The 15,742-nt window shown below is 42.8% G+C and overlaps 3 protein-coding genes across 3 annotated transcripts in view; all 3 read right to left on the reverse strand.

The window, feature by feature from the left end:
• Positions 1-67: 67 nt before the first annotated feature.
• On the reverse strand, positions 68-1,998 carry LOC108253255. The gene is made up of 3 exons (XM_017446854.1): positions 1,666-1,998; positions 1,338-1,600; positions 68-1,223 (listed from the first exon to the last, which is right to left on the reverse strand). Exons 1-3 carry the CDS (start codon positions 1,996-1,998, stop codon positions 68-70), a joined length of 1,752 nt encoding a protein of 583 aa, XP_017302343.1.
• An 887-nt stretch (positions 1,999-2,885) lies between these two features.
• The window catches only part of LOC103515981, a 16,126-nt gene continuing 3,269 nt past the window's right edge, over positions 2,886-15,742 (reverse strand). The window contains exons 2-3 of the mRNA XM_026828287.1: positions 6,596-8,981; positions 2,886-4,436 (exon numbers count right to left, since the gene is read on the reverse strand). Coding sequence (XP_026684088.1) covers positions 2,937-4,436; positions 6,596-8,689 — 3,594 coding nt within the window. The 5' untranslated portion in view covers positions 8,690-8,981 and the 3' untranslated portion in view covers positions 2,886-2,936. The remainder of the gene's footprint in view (positions 4,437-6,595; positions 8,982-15,742) is intronic.
• The window catches only part of LOC103515990 (serine/threonine-protein phosphatase 2A 56 kDa regulatory subunit epsilon isoform-like), a 34,948-nt gene continuing 28,161 nt past the window's right edge, over positions 8,956-15,742 (reverse strand). The window contains exon 4 of the mRNA XM_026828169.1: positions 8,956-8,981. Coding sequence (XP_026683970.1) covers positions 8,956-8,981 — 26 coding nt within the window. The remainder of the gene's footprint in view (positions 8,982-15,742) is intronic.

Genomic DNA, 15,742 nt, shown 5'->3' on the forward strand with positions numbered 1-15,742 from the left:
AATTGATAAGGTTTGTTCTTGGAACGGCTGTCTTTCCCAATATCTCAATAATCCTAACATCCAATGTTTACCTAACACTTTCCACCCGACTCTGTTTTCTGCTCTCCTCGTCCTTGGCATTGGATTTAACATCGAAATTCCTGATGGAGTCCCTACTGGAAATCCCATTGCTCACCACATGACTCACCTTGGACAGACTACCTTTGAGTGAGTCATTCACACTCATACAACTCGTGATCCTCATGGAATCCGTTGAATTGTATCGGCTAACGTTCAGATGTCCGTGTTTGGTCCTCTGACTTTTCACCTCATAGTCTTTCACTGATTCCACACTGCTGGAACGATGTTGCCTCGAACTTCTCCTAGAGCTGATAACACTACTTCGTCTCCTCATATGTTTGACAGCCTCAGACACATAATCCACATATTGCCTCACGGATTCAACGCTACCACTCTTCTGACCCAAGTTCCCTTCAGGTTTCTCTTTCTTCCTCGCCACATCTACTTTGTAATCTTTGACAGATTCGACGCTAGAACTTCGCCGATCTCTCGAGTCACTCACTTTCCTTCTGTCTCCCCGGGAATCTTTATTCTGGTGATCCTGATGACAAGTGTTTTCACATTTGGTTCTATTTTCAATTTCATTGATAACACTTTCCACCCGACTCTGTTTTCTGCTCTCCTCGTCCTTGGAATTGGATTTAACGTCGAAATTCCTGATGGAGTCTCTACTGGAAATCCCATTGCTCACCACATGACTCACCTTGGACAGACTACCTTTGAGTGAGTCATTCACACTCATACAACTCGTGATCCCATTCTTCTGTCTAATCTTACTCTTGTTCTTATTGGTCGTCAGGAGTAGCGTCTTATACAAGTTGGCAGCGATGTTTATCGCTTCCTCGTTGGAATTACAAATGAAAGCATGCGCTTCTAATATCTTGGTCGCACACATCTTCTTCATAACAACTACAAAGATGGGAATATTATCATGGTAGGTGTTCTTCGGGAAGAGGTAGCTCTCATTCTGGTTTAACTTAATAAACTTGATGTTGTTATTCTTATAATCCGCGACTAAGGGTACAAAACAATACTCCAGCCCGAACTCCTTATTAACCCCATGGGGTCTCGTGATCAACTTCACACTCGCCCACACACATATTGTCGAGAAGGAATTCATCTGCTCCAGCTTGTTGCCGTAACTCAACTTTAACCCATTCTTGGTAATCTTCCCATGCGGTCTCGTGATCAACTTAACACTCGCCCACACACATATTGTCGAGAAGGAATTCATCTGCTCCAGCTTGTTGCCGTAACTCAACTTTAACCCATTCTTGGTAATCTCCAGCACACTCTTCTTGTTGGCGACCTTCATCTGTTTCTCTTTCTTGTAGGAAATGTAAAGTTTCTTCAGCGGGTCCTGTAGGGTCTCCAACGATTGTACCTTGTCGCTGTTGAGCTGAATGCTTCCTAGATAGTCCACGAAGAAGTTACGCATCATATCGTTCAACGCGACCTCCTTGAACATTTGATCTATCTTCTCCTGAACCTTGTTCTCGATTTGGACATCCTCGCCTTTGTCTCCCAGAATGTCTTTCCCCTTGACTTCTTGTAGGAAATGTAAAGTTTCTTCAGCGGGTCCTGTAGGGTCTCTAACGATTGTACCTTGTCGCTGTTGAGCTGAATGCTTCCTAGATAGTCCACGAAGAAGTTACGCATCATATCGTTCAAGGCGACTTCCTTGAACATTTGATCTATCTTCTCCTGAACCTTGTTCTCGATTTGGACATCCTCGCCTTTGTCTCCCAGAATGTCTTTCCCCTTGACGTCCTTCTTGTTGATGGTGAACATGAGATCAATCTTGTACTTGCTCATCATGGAGCCCGTGTCAGATTCCCGGTCCTGGGACATTGGATTGAGATGGAACCCATGCTTCACATCAGCATCACTCGCATGGTCCATGGTGTCCTCCTCGATATCAATGTTGCATTGAACCATCTTGTAGCAATGATCTTACGTTGATGGGCTAGTATGTCATAACCTTGCAATAGAGGAGTTTGCCAACTAGTTTTAGGGGTTTTTCTAGTCGTGTTGCTCCGTTACGAATAGCAGCACCATGTTGAAGACTCCCTGTTTGTTGACATCAAACGTCTTGGACAGTTTTGTCTAGCAGACTGAGGGTTCTGCTTTGATACAAATGATCCATTTTGTATTTTTGCTTCCGAAGCTCCATATCTGTCTTCGTGTGGTGATGGCCCTTGTCCTCAAATCTCGAGTCTCTCCCTCAGACCTGAAACAAGAAACCAGGAAAATGTTTGAGCACAGAATATAGTTAAACGAATTTTAATCTCGTCACTCATCAGCCTAGTTTGCTCGGTAAGTAACGCGTCTGCCTTGTAAGCGCTAGGTCAATTCCCGCCCGGGGTGGATTTTATCCTGAAGGTATAAGGTTCGCTTTTGGAATGGCTGGCTTTCTCCTGTTTTCCTTCTCTCTATTGGGCCAGCCATTCCGAGAACGAACCCTGTCTGTTTAGGATAAAATCCGCCCCGGGCGGGATTCGAATCCACGACCTAGCGCTTACAAGGCAGACGCGCTACCCTTGACGCTAACTAGGCTGGTACAATACATAACGTAATTATTTCACAAGATTTCAACAGCCTTTGTAGCTGAGTGGATATCACATCGAGCTTTTTTTTTTTTTTTTTTAAAAAAAAAAAAGATTGATACAAATTTCTTGACCCCGCCGGGAATCGAACCCGGGTCTCCCGCGTGCAAGGCGAGTGCAGGTGACCCCTAACCAGGGAGCTGACCCATCGTCATAATCTGCAGAAGACTACTTAAGCTGGCATTGCTGCAAATGCCTTGATATCCTCTATTGTGGAGAGTAAATTTGACTTGGTCGCTATGATCGGAATGTCACCTTAATCTCCTTGTATTACGGTAAATAACCTAGCGACGTCTCCAAGATGTTCCTCCTCGAAATGCCCGAACTCAAATCATGATAGCCGATTTCATTGAAACCGGATGATTGGTTCTGTTTCTTCATGAACAGGGCCGCTATCTCCGCTGACTTCTTAATGCTGATGGCGTCCGTGTGTCCATTATCATGCCTGGAGAGATGCTTCTTGTCCGCACCCATGTAGATGATTCTGCCCTTGGGATCCCGGGCCGACACGACTAGGAATTTGTTCTGGTCCCCGCCAGAACGCGTGGTAGGGTCACACTTTTCCTTCGCCTTGTGGAAGAGATTATAATCCAACGCGCTGGACTCTGAGGAATCACCTATATCCTTGTAGCTGAAGCTAGAAGAACTAGGATCCTGCTGGGAATCCATCGTGTTGAACCCACGCTCTGCCCCTACTCCATAGAACTGAACGAACTCCAAGCTCTTGGACGCCTGGATGTAGTGCTTATCCTTGGGTTTCTTGAGGAGGTTGGCCTTCCAGTTGTGAGCAGTGGGATAGTCCGTACGGAAGCTATCTATGCTGGTATCACTCGCTGCAAAGCCTTGTAACTTCAGCATGTCTATCATGTTAATGTTAGTCATGTTACAGTAACATTTGTCACTGGCCGTGCAGGACTCCGTGTCACATTCACAGATCAGACCATTGTCCTCCCGAGGCCGGGAGGTTTTGTATCGGAAGCAATGATAGCAATGCTGATCCTCGTTATAGCGGCTTTGGAATGTGCTACAGTTGGGGAACGTGGAACTCATTGTGTTGTAGGTCTTACCGTTGGGAGTTCTGTCTGGCCGGAGTAGATTGTGTTTGTGAGGTAACATTGTAAGAGCAGGGGACATGGAGAGACCGCGGGAACTGTGGTTGTTACAGTAACATTTGTCTGCAGAGATACAAGTACAGGAGTCTGTATCATACGTACACTCACTGTATGTAAAGTACCCACTTGATGTATTCATATCATTGTTGAGCAACATATTCTTGTCATCCTTAGGACGAAAGATTTTCTGACTGGACTTCCTCTTCTTCGCCAGAGGCCTTCTCTTCTTCATCAACGTGTTTTTGTAGATGGATGTTTTACGAAGCAATTTCTTTTTCCCACAAGACAGCAAGGAGTTGATTTCGGAATTGATGAATCGATTGAGAACTTTCTTTCTCTTCATTTTTTTCTTCCGTTTCTTTTGCTTGTTCATGATTATTTTACACTTATCGTAGAATTCATCTTTGGTTAGAATGAGGGCGAGTTTCACGATGAATTCTTTGTAAATAGGTTTCAAATTATTGAAGCTCATCCCTTCTGGATTCAGAATAACATCGAGTATTTCATCCAGATTATTTAGACCTTCTTGGTTTCTAAGTTCCTGAAAGATTTCATTGAGACCTAGCTTACTTGAACTTGTCTTCCTAGTTTCTACAGGGTGGCCGTGAGATTTCACCGTGTAGTTGAGAGAATTTCTCGAGGAACTGTCGGTTTTTAGGAAGCTTGTACGGCCTCCTCCTTCACCGTGGTTTTGTATCTCCTCCTCCTCCTCCTCCTCCTCCTCCTCCTATCTTTCTTAAAATTCCTTTTCATATTAATCAAATCAGGAGGGATGAAATTTGTAACTATTTTTTCCTCCTCCTCCTCCTCCTGTTTTTCTTCTTCTTCCACTTCTTTCTCTTTCTTCATCTTCGTCTTCTGAATAAATTTTTGAGCTACTTTTTTTTGAGCTGGAATAAATCCAATGGGGAGTTATGACTATCCGTGGGGGGGAAATTAACTCGAATTTCTATTTGAAATGAAGCATGAAACACAAACATGAATTGGTCAAGAATATTTGGGAAATTAAAGTTGTTTCCACATTTTTTCAAAAAAAAAAAAAACACCCGTAATTTTCACCCACCAACGCGTAACCGTTACCATCTGAAATTCTGAAGGACTAAGTGACTTTGAACTTTGACGTTTTTTTGGATTTGATGACTTTTTTTCATGAATTAATATGGAAAAAGCCAAATTCACATAGTGAGAATGCATTGCTTATACGACACTGCGGAAACCCTCCCCAGCAAAAAAAAAGTGCAAATTTTCATCCTGCCGCGTTTTACCAGAACAATAGCATGAAAAGGCCGCGGTTCATTTTGTAAAATATTGATGGGGCGCTTTCGAAAATCTAGGAAAAATCTCATCATAAATCAAATCCTTTCTCTCTCGCCCTCAATCACTCTCTCCCTCTCTCTGGATATCCTCCCTTCCATTCCCCTTTATGTATTCTTTCGTCTTTTTTCTCACCATCTCCTTCTCCCTCTCTCCTCCACACTCATCTCATCTCTTCCTCCTACATTTCCGTTTAATTGGAGGGGAAACAAGAAAGCTTCTCCCTCCCCCCTTGTTATTTTCTAACTCACCCCTTAATTATTAGTCCAATGGTATCGATGTCCCTTCCTCCCTCCTTCCCTCTCTCTCTCTCCCCAATCCATCAGAGCAAACCCTATGTTTTCATGTTTCTGCAAAAAAAAAAGAAAAAAAAAACTGATTTTTTTCACCCAGTAGGCAAATTAACCCTCGCATTTTCAGTCGAAATTATTCAAATTTTCGTGCCAAAGGCATGAGAAGTAGGACGTAGAAACAACAACTGAATTTTGATTTTTGAGTGAGGAAGGGATCTTCCACATGAAAAAAACCATACCTACCGCTCTCGCGAGGGTCCCCTTTCACTCCACAAAATAATAATAATTGAACAGTGTTCCCTCAAATTTTGTTCGACTTCAATAATAATAGTAAAAAGTTATTTTTTATTTATTTATTTTTTTTTATGTAGAATAATATCAACATTTATGTAGTACTGTAATAAAATGTCGATGTAATCGATTTCTTGGTCTACAAGGGCCACATATCCACATTATATCACCATAATATGATATACTCACAGCACACAAGCATAGCGACTTTTTCCTCTCAATCTTTTTTTCCAAGTGGCTCTATAACTCTATCTCCCTGTCCTATTTTTTATAGGAAGGCAGAAATAAATTAATTTACTGTAATGCCCGCAGCAGCACCATCAAGTACCCGAGTGGGTTGTGTGTTCATTAAAATATCCTGGAACACTGGCCGAGAGGAAGTAGGGAGGGTAAATGAAGGGTCTGCTGTCTTCATGACAGACCTAGGGATGAAATAATAAAAACTGATTTTTTTCACCCAGTAGGCAAATTAACCCTCGCATTTTCAGTCGAAATTATTCAAATTTTCGTGCCAAAGGCATGAGAAGTAGGACGTAGAAACAACAACTGAATTTTGATTTTTGAGTGAGGAAGGGATCTTCCACATGAAAAAAACCATACCTACCGCTCTCGCGAGGGTCCCCTTTCACTCCACAAAATAATAATAATTGAACAGTGTTCCCTCAAATTTTGTTCGACTTCAATAATAATAGTAAAAAGTTATTTTTTATTTATTTATTTTTTTTATGTAGAATAATATCAACATTTTATGTAGTACTGTAATAAAATGTCGATGTAATCGATTTCTTGGTCTACAAGGGCCACATATCCACATTATATCACCATAATGTGATATAACCAACCTCAGTGGTGCAGTTGTTAACGCGTTGGACTTTGGATCTGGAGGTTGGTGGTTCGAGTCCAAGTCATCGGTTTTTAGGAAGCTTGTACTTCTAGGAATCGCCACTCTTGTTAGAATGTCTCCGTTTTTGTTTTCTTTGTTCATGTCGTTGTAGATTTCAATGTCGTCAAAGTTCTTTTGACTTTTGTTTCTAGCTTTTGGTCCTAACGTTTCATTGGTAAAGGAGTCTTTCCTTTGACTAAGATCATTACTCCTTCTTCTATCTTGAGAGTTCCTTGATAGTCTCTTTGGTAAGTTCAAGTCCCTCGTATCAAATTCAGTCATCGAGTTGACACTCGTGGAGCTTATATTCAAATAATTCATGGAAGAGTTTCGAGATCGGTTTGAATTCTGAGCATTGGTCGATGTCCTCCTGGATCGGAATACGCCAGCATTATCATTAGGATAAAACTCAGAGTTACTGGAACTCTTCTGCAAACCGTTGAGCATATTATCACACGAGTTTCTTCTCTGTTGAGGTGTTCTGTCCGTTCCTTGTGTTTCAATCACACCGTTACAGCTCACCATAGAGAAGTTGGAATGTTTTCTCTTTGGATAAGGTAGGTCTGGACCTGGCTCGTGTATTTGGTTATAGCTTAGTATACTCTCCACAGAGTTGGCTCTCAAATTTCTTCTCAAGGATTCTGTGCTCCCGCGGGAATATTTCTTACTTGGTGTAGCGCGATTAGTTTTGTCTACTACACCCATGTTCATGGAATCCGTTGAATTGTATCGGCTAACGTTCAGATGTCCGTGTTTGGTCCTCTGACTTTTCACCTCATAGTCTTTCACTGATTCCACACTGCTGGAACGATGTTGCCTCGAACTTCTCCTAGAGCTGATAACACTACTTCGTCTCCTCATATGTTTGACAGCCTCAGACACATAATCCACATATTGCCTCACGGATTCAACGCTACCACTCTTCTGACCCAAGTTCCCTTCAGGTTTCTCTTTCTTCCTCGCCACATCTACTTTGTAATCTTTGACAGATTCGACGCTAGAACTTCGCCGATCTCTCGAGTCACTCACTTTCCTTCTGTCTCCCCGGGAATCTTTATTCTGGTGATCCTGATGACAAGTGTTTTCACATTTGGTTCTATTTTCAATTTCATTGATAACACTTTCCACCCGACTCTGTTTTCTGCTCTCCTCGTCCTTGGAATTGGATTTAACGTCGAAATTCCTGATGGAGTCTCTACTGGAAATCCCATTGCTCACCACATGACTCACCTTGGACAGACTACCTTTGAGTGAGTCATTCACACTCATACAACTCGTGATCCCATTCTTCTGTCTAATCTTACTCTTGTTCTTATTGGTCGTCAGGAGTAGCGTCTTATACAAGTTGGCAGCGATGTTTATCGCTTCCTCGTTGGAATTACAAATGAAAGCATGCGCTTCTAATATCTTGGTCGCACACATCTTCTTCATAACAACTACAAAGATGGGGATATTATCATGGTAGGTGTTCTTCGGGAAGAGGTAGCTCTCATTCTGGTTTAACTTAATAAACTTGATGTTGTTATTCTTATAATCCGCGACTAAGGGTACAAAACAATACTCCAGCCCGAACTCCTTATTAACCCCATGGGGTCTCGTGATCAACTTCACACTCGCCCACACACATATTGTCGAGAAGGAATTCATCTGCTCCAGCTTGTTGCCGTAACTCAACTTTAACCCATTCTTGGTAATCTCCAGCACACTCTTCTTGTTGGCGACCTTCATCTGTTTCTCTTTCTTGTAGGAAATGTAAAGTTTCTTCAGCGGGTCCTGTAGGGTCTCCAACGATTGTACCTTGTCGCTGTTGAGCTGAATGCTTCCTAGATAGTCCACGAAGAAGTTACGCATCATATCGTTCAACGCGACCTCCTTGAACATTTGATCTATCTTCTCCTGAACCTTGTTCTCGATTTGGACATCCTCGCCTTTGTCTCCCAGAATGTCTTTCCCCTTGACGTCCTTCTTGTTGATGGTGAACATGAGATCAATCTTGTACTTGCTCATCATGGAGCCCGTGTCAGATTCCCGGTCCTGGGACATTGGATTGAGATGGAACCCATGCTTCACATCAGCATCACTCGCATGGTCCATGGTGTCCTCCTCGATATCAATGTTGCATTGAACCATCTTGTAGCAATGATCTTACGTTGATGGGCTAGTATGTCATAACCTTGCAATAGAGGAGTTTGCCAACTAGTTTTAGGGGTTTTTCTAGTCGTGTTGCTCCGTTACGAATAGCAGCACCATGTTGAAGACTCCCTGTTTGTTGACATCAAACGTCTTGGACAGTTTTGTCTAGCAGACTGAGGGTTCTGCTTTGATACAAATGATCCATTTTGTATTTTTGCTTCCGAAGCTCCATATCTGTCTTCGTGTGGTGATGGCCCTTGTCCTCAAATCTCGAGTCTCTCCCTCAGACCTGAAACAAGAAACCAGGAAAATGTTTGAGCACAGAATATAGTTAAACGAATTTTAATCTCGTCACTCATCAGCCTAGTTTGCTCGGTAAGTAACGCGTCTGCCTTGTAAGCGCTAGGTCAATTCCCGCCCGGGGTGGATTTTATCCTGAAGGTATAAGGTTCGCTTTTGGAATGGCTGGCTTTCTCCTGTTTTCCTTCTCTCTATTGGGCCAGCCATTCCGAGAACGAACCCTGTCTGTTTAGGATAAAATCCGCCCCGGGCGGGATTCGAATCCACGACCTAGCGCTTACAAGGCAGACGCGCTACCCTTGACGCTAACTAGGCTGGTACAATACATAACGTAATTATTTCACAAGATTTCAACAGCCTTTGTAGCTGAGTGGATATCACATCGAGCTTTTTTTTTTTTTTTTTAAAAAAAAAAAGAGATTTGACAGAGGGAACTGTAACTGCTATGGTCTTATCGTCCCGAAATCGAAGAGAGAAGGAAGACAGGATAGGAGAAAGCCAGCCGTTCCGAGAACGAACATTATCCCATCAAGATAAAATCCACCCCGGGCGGGAATCGAACCCGCGGCCTAGCGCTTACAAGGCAGACGCACTACCAACTAAGCTAACTAGGCTGGCTAGAGCTTTGTTAATTGGTTTAGAAATGTAGGGAAAGCAGACAGCATCACCATTCAGAAGTAAACAACATGATAGAGTGTGCTACAGTAGACAGTAGGGCAGTAGGGGAAAGAGTAAAGCAGCTCTACTTAACCTGGGGCCACCAAGCTGTGCGGCCCTCGGCAGGTTAAGGGCGTCAAGGTCGGCTAGGTCTGTTCAACAGTCGGCGTGTCTGCCTTGTAAGCGCTAAGTCGCGGGTTCGATTCCCGCCAGGCTGGATTTTATCCTGTACGGATAATGTTCGTTCTCGGACCGGCTGTCTCTTCTGTCTTCTTTCTCTCTTCGATTTCGGGACGATATTTCCTTAGAAGTTCTAGTTCCCTCTATCAAACCTCTCTCTCTCTCTCTCTCTCTCTCTCTCTCTCTCTCTCTCTCTCTCTCAAAAGAAGAAGGAAAAAAAAGTTGAGAATGGCTGGTCCAAAGACTACAGTAAAGTCACATAAAGTAGATATAGGTATGTACATTTTTTCTGTCGCATGGAGCACTAATATGAGTAGTACATATGACTGAATGTATGAAACAGTAGTATACCTACTGAATGTAAATATGAAGTGTTATTTCTGATAGATGAAGCACTCTAGCACTCTGGAGTACCTATTCCTGATGAAGAGAGCCATTTGTGAAGAGCCTATTACCGTTTTCATTTTCAAATCCGTCACGTTCCTGCACTAGAAAGTCTAGCTATAGGTACTTCGGGTACTTAATACTTTACAGACTACACAAGTACACAACAAGTTGTACTTAAATAACTTGGGTACCAAGCCACTTCCAATTGCTGATTGACCTGTTTTATTTAAGAGGAACTCGAAGAAAATCGAGTTTTGATTAAAAAATTCTTTTACGCCCGATCTTATTATTTTTCTGAATTTGATCTACAACCTATTTTTCAAAAATTTCGCCTGCGGTGCGGCGCTCTACCTTCGGTAAGATTAGATGCTGTCTACAAAATTATACCTATTTTACAGCTAAAAAATGAATGCGGCCCGCGGCCAACAATTTAAGGTCCAATGCGGCCCGCGGTCACCTTCAGTTTGTGCACCCCTGTCGTAGTATGTCCCTCATAAGAAGGGCGATAAGAGACACAATACTTCTCATTTAGTTTCTGGGTCAACAGTGTCAACACGAGAACACCAGAAAGGAACCGAATCAGCTAGCCCCATTAGGTTGGAGGGTAGCGTGTCTGCCTTGTAAGCTCTAAGTCACGGGTTCGATTCCCACCGGGGGGCGGATTTTATCCTGAGCAGATAAGGTTCGTCCTCGGAACGTCTGGCTTTCTCTTATCCTCTCTTTCCCATCTCTTCGCTTTCGGGACCGCAAGACAACAATCACAGTTCCCTCTATCAAAAAGAAAAAAAATGTTATACAATGACGTCAAACCCCTTGGAAAAGGAAATCTTCACTTAGGCAACTGGTGTTGGGTGTAGGTAGGTACATACATACATACTAGTAAATAATGAAAGTTACACCATAGTGAAAGAGAGAGAGAGAGAGAGAGAGAGAGAGAGAGAGAGAGAGAGAGAGAGAGAGAGAGAGAGAGAGAGAGAAGCAAAACTTTTCCTACGTTTTATATTTTGCTCTCGCTTGTAGTTTTCAGTTTTAATAATTTATTATGCTGATTACATGAATGTTATCATTGGTAGAATCGAGGTATAATATTAGGTATCATTGGATCTCTCTATTAACATTAGAAAATTCCATTACCTATTGGGTCCATGTATAGGTACAGGTAAGTATGTACTATTATATAGGTAACTAGGTACCTACATAGACATAGGTAAGTATGTACTATTATAGGTAACTAGGTACCTACATAGACATAGGTAACATTGATCAAGCACCTACATAAGTTAGGTTATAGGTATAGGAAGGTAGGTACTATTAGGAACTCATGAGCAAAACACACACAGTCCCGTCGATCGATCGTCGATGGTAGATTGAAGAGGTGAATCTAGGTATGTTGTCGAGCCAGTGTCAGTGTTGCCAGATTGATCCTCCCAAATTACCGTACACTGCTAGAAAATTTGAAAACTGCTAGAAATATCGTACATTTTTACTTCACGTGAGATCACGTGACGTGAGGGCAGTGTGGCTTTCATGAACGTAATCATCTACTATACATGACTGCTCATCAGGTATCAGGTGTACCTCACAGAAGGACCTTTTCAGCCGTAAACGTCAGGTCTACCTGATATTGTACCCGGGTCTCCCGCGTGCAAGGCGAGCGCAGTGACTACTACGCCATGGGAGCTGGTTGGGTAGGTATATATTCTATTCTATTCTAAATACATTTTGAGCATGAAAACCTGTGGGTAATGCCGGACTTAAACACACCCTGTATAATTGACCTGGTGTGGTCTGGACATTAGGAAACCCTGTATAGGTACTGTAGGTATACCTAATTGAAAGACCGTAGAAAATTTCGATTTTCTGCTCTTCAGGTAAGTATCCAGTGTACGCTTTCGGCCGAGTCGATCGGCGATCGGTGGCCGACGGCCGTCGACTAGGTGTGGACATAGCTTTAAGCAAAACACACATCAAGGTCAGAAGGCGCCGGAAAGTGGGAAAAAACTTGATGGGGAGATTGGGAAGTCAGAAAGATGTGGTTCAAAGTTTTCCCATTTATAAGTATGGTAATATGAGCACACTACATATCAGGTAGACGAAGACCTGACACCTGATCAGGTGTACCTGATAGTGAGTTGCCAGCCTTATGTTCGAATTCTTGTTGCATCCATGCACAATGTAGGTACATTGATTGTACTGCATGTTGTTGGATATTGCTATACTTGGGTATGTACTATGTATATAATTATAGATAGACAAAAGTATCTCATTTATCGTTATGGAAGCGGTTCACCTAGTTTCTAGTCACTTGCAATCTGGCGGTACTCAGTACTCGTCTCCTAGTCCAGAGACCGGAATTCGAACCAGTGCCGAGGTTCAAGTAACGGCTTACCCATTCAACGAGCGAAGTTCTTTTTTTTTTTAGGTTGGATAAAAAATAGAACTTCAACAAAAAGCTTACTTAGAGACTTGGGTGTAAGGGCACACAGCCCTAAATGTGGGTTAAGCTTTTACGACTCTACGGAGGTCTTATCGTCTCGAGAGCGAAGAGAGAAAAGGAAGACAGGATAGGGAAAAGTCAACCGTTCCAAGAACGTTACCACAGAGATTTTACAGTGAATCCAGAATTCATTTAAGAAAAGTACCTAAGCGCTAGGCCGCGGATTAGATTACCACCCGGGGTGGATTTTATCCTAAACAGATAATGTTCGTTCTCGGAATGGCTGGCTTTCTCCTTTCCTGTCTTCCTTCTCTCTTCGATTTCGGGACGATAAGGCCTTAGCAGTTACAGTTCCCAGTTCCCTCTCTCAAACCTCTTAAAAAGAAAGAAATAAATAAAAATGGGTGACGTCAAAGAAAACCCTTGACACCGTGTTTACTCTCAGCAGTAAACGATCGGAACTAAACCGCCACTGCCGACCTCGTCCTTGGCAATAAAACTCGAGACCCGTGCGTTCTGTGCCAGAAGGTAGAAAACTGGTTTGTTAACAGTTCTAGTACAGAGGATGTCATCCACACATAAGTATGTAGGTACTATAATCTATAAACCTCTCTACAGACCAGTACGTAGAGCTATTAATATTTGAGAAGAAAAAAAAGTACTTTTACTTTAATGCTTTAATCATAATAATCGGATGTTGGCTTAGCTTGAGGAGTATCTATTCTGCTTTAGCTTTACAAAGTCATATTTTTTACATTTTTCTTGTGAAATAGTCTCAGACGAGGCTTACACGCCGAAGGTCCCAAATTCGATTCCCAGCGGGGTCGAAGTTTTATCGGCTCTGTGCTTGGAGTTCGAGGTGCACTGTGCACTCAGCCTCGTGAGGACAATTGAGTAGCTACTTTAATGGCGTAACTGGAAGTTCTGGCCGAAATTTGGCGATTACCTCAAAAAATTGGATTACAAAAGATAGAACACACACCCAAATTTCAGATTCTTATCTGAAATTTGGGTTCAAAAAATATTCAGGGATTCCAAGACTTTTCGAACACAGTATAGCCTCCGTGGCCGAGCGGGTACATTGGCTTGCAGGCAGGAGACCCGGGTTCGATTCTCGGCGGGGCCGAGGTTTTTTTCTTTAGCCCTCCAAAAATATTCAGGAGTTCCAAGACTTTTCGAACACTCTGTATAGCTAGTAGGTACACTTAACTCTTGTGATTATGTGAAAGGAGAAGAAGAAAAAAGAATGCAAAGAGGAAGAGGAGGTGGCGGCAAAGAAAACGGAAGAGGTGCAAAAAGGGAAAGAGAAATGGAGAAGACAGAAAATGAAAAGGATGTGGGGAAAAGGAGAAGAAGAGGAAAAAGAAGAACGAAGAACAAGGAGAAAAAGGAAGTGACGGAGAAAGAGAAAGGAGAAGGAGGAGGAGGAGGAGGAAGAGACCGAGAACAAGAAAAAGAAGAAAACCTCAAAGAAGAAGACGAATTAGGGGGAGGAGGAGGAGGAGAAGAAGAGCAAAAAGACCAAGAAGGAATGGGAGGTTAACCCTTGCACAACTATGATAAATCCTTAAACAACATTTTCTTATTTATAATTTTAGAAGACAGCCTAGTTAGCTTGGTTTGTAACGCCTTGTAAGCGCTAGGCCGCGGATGCGACTCCACCCGGGGCGAATTTCATCCTGAACTGATAAGGTTCGTTCTCGGAACGGCTGGCTTTCTCCTATCCTGTCTTCCTTCTCTCTTCGCTTTCAGAACGATAAGACCTTTTGAGAAACCTCTATCAAACAAACAACATACCTACTTCTACATGTTGTGTATGTCTGGGTGTCAGAGGGCTAAACAGGGCAAGAGAGGGAGTGAATTTGAAATTCAGATCTCACTCTCAATATGAATTCATCAGGGTGGAAGCAATGCCTTCCGACCCATCTTTGCTGGATGCATTTTATATTATGTCTATAAAGTGTATGTCTCTATGTATATAGGCACATATGTAGGGAACTGAACTTTGAAGCTGTGAATATATCTCGGGAATGGTAATAGCACAAACGATAATTTTTGCGCCCCAGACCAGCACGAAACACTATATCCAATGGCATCATGGTCGAAATTGGCATATCCAACATTGCCGGGCTACCGTAAAGTCAGTGAGACCATCAAAGTTTTTTTTTACTTTCTATTACTACAGTATAGCGGAGCTATACTAGTAATGAAAGTATTGCAATCGGTCCAAATTTTCAAAATCGGGAAATGGTTGGAAATATCCGTGTTTTGACCCTGATTCAAAAAAGTGGTTTTTAGCCCATGGTCTGTACGTTACGTACGTACGTACTACAGGTTTAAATGGGAAAAAGTAGAACAAAAAAGTAGTTTTTGTCCCATGGTCTGTACGTATGTATGTACCACAGGTTTAAATGGGAAAAGGTTGTATACAAAATATCTCAAGACCGGTTTGTCTCATGGTCTGTACGTATGTACGCACGTACGTGTGTACGTGTGTACGTATGTACGTACGTATGTGTGTACTACAGGTTTAAATGGGAAAAGGTGGTATACAAAATATCTCAATATCTCAAGAATGCTTCGAACTTCAATACTTGGGTCACATAATGAGAAACCACCAAACTGCAACTACTGCAACGCATCCTACAGGTCAGCCTAGTTAGCTTGGTTGGTAGCGCGTCTGCCTTGTAAGCGCTAGGCCGCGGGTTCGATTCCCGCCCGGGGCGGATTTTATCCTGATGGGATAATGTTCGTTCTCGGAACGGCTGGCTTTCTCCTATCCTGTCTTCCTTCTCTCTTCGATTTCGGGACGACTGCGTCTGCCTTGTAAGCGCTAGGCCGCGGGTTCGATTCCCGCCCGGGGCGGATTTTATCCTGATGGGATAATGTTCGGGTGGCGCGTCTGCCTTGTAAGCGCTAGGCCGCGGGTTCGATTCCCGCCCGGGACGGATTTTATCCTGATGGGATAATGTTCGTTCTCTGAACGGCTGGCTTTCTCCTATCCTGTCATCCTTCTCTCTTCGATTTCGGGACGATAGGACCATAGCAGTTACAGTTCCCTCTGTCAAAACCTCTTAAAAAAAAAAAAA

Source organism: Diaphorina citri, unplaced genomic scaffold (genome assembly GCF_000475195.1).
Source record: "Diaphorina citri unplaced genomic scaffold, Diaci psyllid genome assembly version 1.1 scaffold50, whole genome shotgun sequence".
NCBI lineage: Eukaryota > Metazoa > Arthropoda > Insecta > Hemiptera > Psyllidae > Diaphorina > Diaphorina citri.

What these genes read in the sequence shown, in the direction of transcription:
- LOC108253255 (XM_017446854.1), bottom strand. Translation starts at nt 1,998, where the DNA reads ATGGTTCAATGCAACATTGATATCGAGGAGGACACCATGGACCATGCG. An exon ending in TTCAGCTCAACAGCGACAAG is followed by an intron (nt 1,601 to 1,665) that starts GTACAATCGTTA and finishes CAAGAAGTCAAG; the next exon opens with GGGAAAGACATTCTGGGAGA. An exon ending in AAGAGTGTGCTGGAGATTAC is followed by an intron (nt 1,224 to 1,337) that starts CAAGAATGGGTT and finishes TGGGAAGATTAC; the next exon opens with CAAGAATGGGTTAAAGTTGA.